Source organism: Polyodon spathula, chromosome 1 (genome assembly GCF_017654505.1).
Source record: "Polyodon spathula isolate WHYD16114869_AA chromosome 1, ASM1765450v1, whole genome shotgun sequence".
Taxonomy (NCBI): domain Eukaryota; kingdom Metazoa; phylum Chordata; class Actinopteri; order Acipenseriformes; family Polyodontidae; genus Polyodon; species Polyodon spathula.
Window position 1 is genome coordinate 105,867,984 of NC_054534.1, and position 7,902 is coordinate 105,875,885.

The 7,902-nt window shown below is 39.7% G+C and overlaps 1 protein-coding gene across 1 annotated transcript; it reads right to left on the bottom strand.

Annotated features, from left to right (window-relative positions):
- Positions 1–1,113: 1,113 nt before the first annotated feature.
- On the bottom strand, positions 1,114–5,435 carry si:dkey-33c12.3 (uncharacterized protein LOC335380 homolog). The gene is made up of 3 exons (XM_041259672.1): positions 4,316–5,435; positions 3,642–3,766; positions 1,114–2,245 (listed from the first exon to the last, which is right to left on the bottom strand). The coding sequence occupies exons 1-3, from the start codon at positions 5,315–5,317 to the stop codon at positions 2,185–2,187; spliced, it is 1,188 nt and encodes a 395-aa protein (XP_041115606.1). The 5' UTR covers positions 5,318–5,435; the 3' UTR covers positions 1,114–2,184.
- Between the last annotated feature and the right edge of the window lie 2,467 nt (positions 5,436–7,902).

A 7,902-nucleotide genomic window follows, 5' to 3' on the forward strand; every position in this document is an offset into this window, starting at 1 on the left:
TCACCTCATTGTGCTTCAGTGACCACGACTAGCCAGGCACTCAGCAAGTTCACCTCATTGTGCTTCAGTGACCACGACTAGCCAGGCACTCAGCAAGTTCACCTCATTGTGCTTCAGTGACCACGACTAGCCAGGCACTCAGCAAGTTCACCTCATTGTGCTTCAGTGACCCACGACTAGCCAGGCACTCAACAAGTTCACCTCATTGTGCTTCAGTGACCACGACTAGCCAGGCACTCAGCAAGTTCACCTCATTGTGCTTCAGTGACCACGACTAGCCAGGCACTCAACAAGTTCACCTCATTGTGCTTCAGTGACCACGACTAGCCAGGCACTCAGCAAGTTCACCTCATTGTGCTTCAGTGACCACGACTGGACAGGCACTCAGCAAGTTCACCTCATTGTGCTTCAGTGACCACGACTAGCCAGGCACTCAGCAAGTTCACCTCATTGTGCTTCAGTGACCACGACTAGCCAGGCACTCAGCAAGTTCACCTCATTGTGCTTCAGTGACCACGACTAGCTAGGCACTCAGCAAGTTCACCTCATTGTGCTTCAGTGACCACGACTAGCCAGGCACTCAGCAAGTTCACCTCATTGTGCTTCAGTGACCACGACTAGCCAGGCACTCAGCAAGTTCACCTCATTGTGCTTCAGTGACCACGACTAGCCAGGCACTCAGCAAGTTCACCTCATTGTGCTTCAGTAACCACGACTGGACAGGCACTCAGCAAGTTCACCTCATTGTGCTTCAGTGACCACGACTAGCCAGGCACTCAGCAAGTTCACCTCATTGTGCTTCAGTGACCACGACTAGCCAGGCACTCAACAAGTTCACCTCATTGTGCTTCAGTGACCACGACTGACAGGCACTCAGCAAGTTCACCTCATTGTGCTTCAGTGACCACGACTAGCCAGGCACTCAGCAGGATTTGATTGGCTTGACAGCGGAAGCACTCAACAAGTTCAGGCAGAACATTTCCAGGCTGCTCTGCCTCCAGGGTTCTGTATCTTGCCACACCCACTGACAGCAGGATTTGATTGGCTTGATTTGATTTTCAACCGCTGCAGCGGTTGAAAAAATAAAAGTCATAAAACCAGAAAGACAGATGCTAATGTGTAATAGCACTGTAATTTTATTAATTAGGGCACTACTGTGTTATACATACATCAGGCTAATTAGGTGCATATTTTAAACAGCTTAAAGCACCGCTCAGATCTAAGATTGGCACAACTGGAAGCTTATTTTCCTGCACAGTCTTCTTTTTTTCACAGGTCATACTGCACTTTCTAATTTTATTTATTTATTTAAATAATTGTTAAAATGTAGTTTCACAGGTTACCTTGCAGGTTTTGCTTTTGTCCAAACTATATGCTAGCCTACCAAAGAGAGCCTCAAACGAATATACAGAACAGAAGCAGCTAGGCATTTGATGCTGAAGGTCTCCCCTCTGCTGTCAATGTCGTGATAACATTGTCTTCACACTTTTTGAGCTTTTCTACAAAATATATATTTCTGTTTTGATAGCTACACTTTATTATAATTATTCATTATTTGTATCAATAGTATCAATTTCTTTAATGTATTTTATAGAACAACGCTAAATATATTTTAAAGCTCATCTTAATTGAAATATCAAGGAAAATCAAATTAATGCAAATTATGCTACTGATTTATATGCAACAAAATGTAGTAAATTGAGTAAAACTAGGGGTAGGGGAACAAAATCCTTTTGGCAATCCGGACAGAACATAATAAGCCACAGTACAGTAATTAATAGTTTACTTTCAACATCTTATCATTTAGAGTGAATTAATTTGAGCTTTGTTTTGCCTATATTTTATTTATAACCTTTATAAATAATGCCATTTGAAATATGGAATATAATTATGAAGCTATAATTTTGAAGAATTTTATTGCAATGATAACCTATGCAAAGAATTCAACTACAGATACTATTACCAAAAGAATACTGTGCACTGGTCTGCTGGTTGCTAGTTAATGCAGCTGTTTCTTTCAGTTTCCTATTTTGGGTTTGTTCAGATTCTCCTGCGCTTTCAGTGTTTGACAATCAGATACACGGTGTGTGGAGAAGAAGGGGGAGTTTGAAATGGACCTCTTGTTAGGTAAATTAACAAGGGCACGGCTGGCTTCTGTGCCGACTCGTTCGGCTGGTTTCCTGTTCAGCTGAGTGCAGGCATTGAGGAAAAGCACAGCCTGATCTCCTCGCCTTCCAGAAGTTTCCTAAAAGAAATAAAACAGAGAACAACGCGCCTGTTAGTACTGAAAAATGTAAAGGTATAAGTTAAGCCTTCCTCTGTGTTCTTTTATAACAGGCAACTGGTTGCCACAAGATGTAATACAAAGGTTGGTGATATTTGACATAAATTGACACTACAATTACACTGTAATGACACAAGCATCACGCATATGACTGTGCAGATACAATGCAAAAATATGGTTTATTTACAATATGAAAGCTTTTTTGAAATAATGCTTTAATTGCACATATTGTTACATTGTAATTGCACAACCATGTGTAAAGATATTATAATTACAAAAGAAGCTGTCAACATTTTTCATGTTGTTATTAAGCATGTTGTTGCATTGTCCCTACATGTGTTATTACAGTGTAATTACATTGTAACTATGGTGTAGACACATTAATGTTGTGACATGGCGTGCTTCCTGGTTATGCTATTTGCCTGTTATGATCACATTGGTGACATTAGTAGTAATAAATATTATTACTACTACCCCTTGTGCTTGTGTTGGTTCCTGGCACCTGATCAGTCCAGATGTTGTAGTCCAAAACAAAAAAACCCACAAAGATAACTTCCTGCAGTAAATAGCTTTCCTATTTAAAGACAGGGTTTTGTTTGTCCGATAGAAACTGTTTAAAAGTCATGTCTTGTAAAGGTTTAATGAAATTCATCAGTGTAGACTGTTTAGAGCTTTCTTTAAGTATCTGAGGTGTGTAAGCTTTACGAATAGGTTTGATTATTTCTGTTGTATAAATAAATAAACTCATGTTAGATTTCAACACTAGATTACAGTGTTAAACTCATCAGGCAGACGCTGAATTCATAACTGACATGTATTGTTAGTTGTAACTGGTACAAATACAGCCCCCTCGTGTACCATGGGTAAGAAGGATTCTATGGTCTGACAGTTGTGAACATGGTTTGGCTCTCATGCCATATTCAATTCATGGTCTGACAATGGTTAACTATGTAAATTATGGCTTAATCAGAGGAAACAGTTTATGGTTGACCCATTAAAAAATGGGTATGTAACATGATTTCAGTTTGATATGAATATAAGGGATAAGACAGCAGTATATTAAATAACTGATGTACAAAAGACCCCAGGTCAACAAACAAATAAACAGGAGCAGGCAATAATCTCACTGTATTAGTGTATGAATAAACAACCCTGGACTAAATGTGGGTGCATGCATTGATTTATTGCACATTATAACACTCAGTTAACACTGTGTTGCAAAAAATGATCAAACCCAGTACAAAGACTGGATGTAGCACAACATAGAATTAATGTAGTGTGAACAGCCGTTCTAAGTGACTCAGGTGCTATGCATACTTGATGCAATATGCATTATAGATTTACATGGTGCAGTTACCTGTATGCAGCTATTTCAATATCCAAGGCCATCTTGACATTCAGGAGATCTTGATATTCTCTCAGGTAGTGTGCCATCTCCTGCTTGGCATCATTGATATCTTTCTCTAACTCGTTTATCCTTTCCTGAAATAAAAACATCAAGAAGCAAGGACTTAACACACAACAAGTCAGGTTCACCCCTTCAGGATTGCAGTTACATATATGCAATGTAAAAACTTGCAGTACATACTTTATCTGGTCAAATTGTAATGGCCTTTGTCTTTAAATACTAAAAGGTAAAACATTAAAAACAAGCAGGTTTTATATGCAACTTCACACATAAAATAGGCATTTCTGCATGATATGAATCTTCTTTAGTACTTATTTAACCTTCAGCCATAGTACAACCAATTCATTGGAATCCTTTTACAAAAATATTCTTAGTTAGTTTTGGTTATCCTTTTTAAATACAGCATGCCTGTCCCAATCAAAGATGATAGAAACAGCAAAAAAGCAAACTGTTTAGCTAAAATCCATTATGAAGAATGTAAAATCCATGGAGAGTTTAATTGGTAGGTATTTTGTTTTTAACACAGAGGTATATGTTTCAACTCACAGATGCAGTGTGTGTGTGTTCTCTTCCAAGCAAAGCAAACATGCAAGACACAATGCAGTCACAGTGCACGTCTTTACCTGATACTTCTCAACTTCTCTGGACTGCCTTTCCTCCAGATTCTCTAGCTGCTTGTTGAGGGACTGGATGACAGTCTTGAGGGCTTCGATCTCTGAGGACCGGGACTGAAGCAGCCTCCTGTACTCTGTGGTCTCTTCTCTGATGGACCTCACCGCTTCGTTGTTCTTGGTGGTCATCTCAGCAACAGTGGCAAACTTGGCCCTGTACCAGTCTTCAGCGGCTTGCATGTTCTTGTTGGCCAGTTTCTCATACTGAGATCGGATCTCCTTCAGAGCCAGGGAGAGGTCAGGCTTGGCCACCTCCTTGTCTACAGTAATGCTGGCAGCTTGGATCTGAGATGTAAGCTCATTATTCTCTTCGGAGAAGACCTTCCTGAGGAAAGAGATCTCATTCACCAGGGAGGTGATGCTGCCGTCAATATCGCTGTTGGCCAGCACCGCTTTATCTGCCTCCTCCCGGATCTTCTGCAGGGCGTCCTCAGCATCCATTCGCAGATGCACCTCTTCCTCATACTTGTCCTTCATCTGGCCATAGACATCCCGCAGGTGGTCCCTCTCCGCCTCCATGCGCATCTTCTCATTGGTCTCCGTGTCCAGCAGAGCCCTCAGGCTGCGCACCTCTTGCTCATAAATGTGGTGCAGTCGGGAGGGGTCATTCTGCCTCTGTCTGAGGGCTTCCAGCTCCACCAGTAGCACCTTGTTCTGCTGCTCCAGATAGTGGACCTTGTCAATGTAGGTGGCAAAGCGGTCATTGAGGTCCACCAGCTGCTCCTTCTCCTTGGCTCTCAGGCTGAGCAATTCAGTGTTGAGGGTGCTCACCTGGGAAAGATCCAACCTGTCCAGGGAGTCCGGCATGGAGGAGAGGGGGGTCCGGATGGACCGCTTCATGGAGGGGGAGGATCGATGCGGGGGATACATGGAGGAGGAGATGGTGGACTTGGCTGGACGGATGCTCCTATAATCATCCCAGGGCCTGCGGGGATTATAGGGGTCGTAGCTCATGATGTCTGCTGTTTTATGTTGTTCTATTTTTTAAATGTAGTCCCCCTTGTTCTGCACACCTTAATGCTCTATCTGCTGTCTGCACTGCACCAGTACAGAAATGCTGCAGAGCCATCCCTTTTATACAGCAGCCTGCTCCATCACTAGGGAGTTGCAGCAGAAATGAATTAATTGAGCTCGCAGCCAATGAGAAAATGCTGCAGTGTGGAAGAGAGATTAATGTTATGTTTCTCAGGTTAAACCACCCAGCTCTCTACAGGAGGCGAGTCACTGTATTTCTTTTAAACACCTCTCCGCAAAAAAAAATCCTCACAGCACAGTTGCTGCTTTACTGACACAGAGCTCTTTATTTTCAAATTGGCATTTAAAATGTCGATTCTGTTAACAGCATTTTTGTATCTCAGCCAAGTATTTTGCTCATCTTCCTTGATGTCTCCTGTTTAATGGTTAAGGTCAATTCAATGTCAAGTCCTTGCAATACAAATTTCATTTTAATAGACTAACTGACGATTTGAAGTCCAATTAATGCTGTACATAACAAATGGCAGTATAATGTACTGTTATATATTGTCTTTTTGACAGTGTTGGAAATATTGATTTTGGGGGGCTATTGTGTCCATAAAATCCACGATCCTGCCCAATTGTTGTTATTATTATTATTATTATTATTATTATTATTATTATTATTATTATTATTATTATTATTATTATATTATTCAATTATTTACAATATAACTACTAGATTCCACAATAGATTTCAACTAATTATTTCAAAATGTCATCCTCTACATTACAGAACAAACAGTAGCAATGCAGTTGCACTACAAGTTAAACTGGGTTCTGTACATTTATCTTCAGAGTTCCAGGACATGTGTTCAGAGGGTGTCACAGTTTCTAACATTGTGTGCAGGTTTGGCTATGCAACAACAAAGACAATATGTTGGTATTAGGTTAGACTGTTTTCAAAGAGTGGCTTCTCAAGAAGTATATAGCTGACTCAATGCTCACAGTCTTCCCCTGTTCAAACTGACCCTTTCCTCTCAGAGATTTCAAATTTCCAAGATAGCTTTGCATGGAGCACCTCATAATTTATACTGGATATTAACAATGGGCAAAAAAAAAAAAAAGTTACTTACTGTTAGGGTGACCAGATTTTCAAAGCTCAAAACCAGGACACACTGTTCAATAATTGATAAGACTTATTAAACAATTTAAATATAGGCTATTTTAATGAAATAGCCATCCTCTCACTCATGGTATTATCATTTTTGGTTTAGTTTTTTTCTATAATTTGTGGATAATTTGTTTAAGGAGCCACATTGAGTTATATACATAATAATACATTATAATACATTAGCTAGTGTCTGGGCTAAATCCCATCAGAGCTGAACGGATACGAAATGATCATATTAGATACAATTGTAGATTCACAGTCAATATAAACCGAGGAGCACATATGTGTTCTATAATGTTCTTGATTACCCTTGTGCTTTACTTTTTTATGTTATTTTTGTTTTCACTAAAAGTGGTTGTTTACGTTATTTTGACAACATGAAATGGCTGAAAAACGGGACTTTTTAAAGATTTTGAGGAAAATGTCGGCACACTGGGACCTTTGATGGAAAACAGGGTCTGTCCCGGCTAAACCAGGACATCTGGTCACCTCGCTTATTGGCCACTTTCTTTGTATAATTGATCATGTTTGCTGAATTGTTGAATTGGATTCCTAATAGTAAAGATAGGTGTTAAGTCTCAGTCTGAGGAAACATGTTAACAATTACAATATTTAAAACGTTTTAAAGTCCCAGGGTACATTTTCCAGGTGCTATAACTTAACAGCAATGTGTTGCCTTTATTTTGATGCTATGCATGTCACTGTCTGACTCAGAAAACTGGAGAAAAACTTTTGTAAACTTTTGTAATGTAGTAAATTTGCAATAACGAAGCAAGCAGAGTGTCTATACTTCCTAATGTTCTCAGTGTGGGGTGGAATACCCTGGGAATGGAAGTGATCACAGCATTAAATAAAGACACTAGTTGTTTTCTGCAATTAACAGTTCTTTTTTAAAACTTTGGTTAAAAGTAAGTGGGCGGAGACTGGGGATGAAGCCAACTTTTTTAACTTCATGTCACTGATCGGAGTCCAATGTCATAGATTATATGTTACACCTGGGAACCAATATTCTGGAATATCGGTTCCCCTTATGAATATCTGTACCCCCTTATTTTTTGTAACAAAGTCAGCTATATCCAATCACTTTCAACTAAAACCTTAATTTTAAGACCACTTTCCCTAACCCTAAACCTAACCTAACTTATACCATCCAATCCCCCCTGACAAGGCAAGTCTCACCTATAACAATACATGATAACAGCCAGCAAACATTGCTCCCATTTACTAGCATTATTCATGCATCATGTACATAAAAATAGAATAAATAACAAACATGCATATAGAGGGAAACAAATGTTTGCTGGTGGGAACAAATATACATTTACACCAGCATCCAATCCAAAGTTTTCTTGAAAAATGCTAATGATCGATCTGGACTGAGCCCCAGTAAGTGAACCAGGAAAAACAAAAA

Bases quoted from the DNA above. Each gene is read 5' to 3' on its own strand.
- si:dkey-33c12.3 (XM_041259672.1), bottom strand. From the start codon at position 5,317: ATGAGCTACGACCCCTATAATCCCCGCAGGCCCTGGGATGATTATAGG. The intron at 3,767-4,315 runs GTAAAGACGTGC...TTTTTATTTCAG, and splicing joins GAGAAGTTGAGAAGTATCAG to GAAAGGATAAACGAGTTAGA. The intron at 2,246-3,641 runs GTAACTGCACCA...TATTTCTTTTAG, and splicing joins ATTGAAATAGCTGCATACAG to GAAACTTCTGGAAGGCGAGG.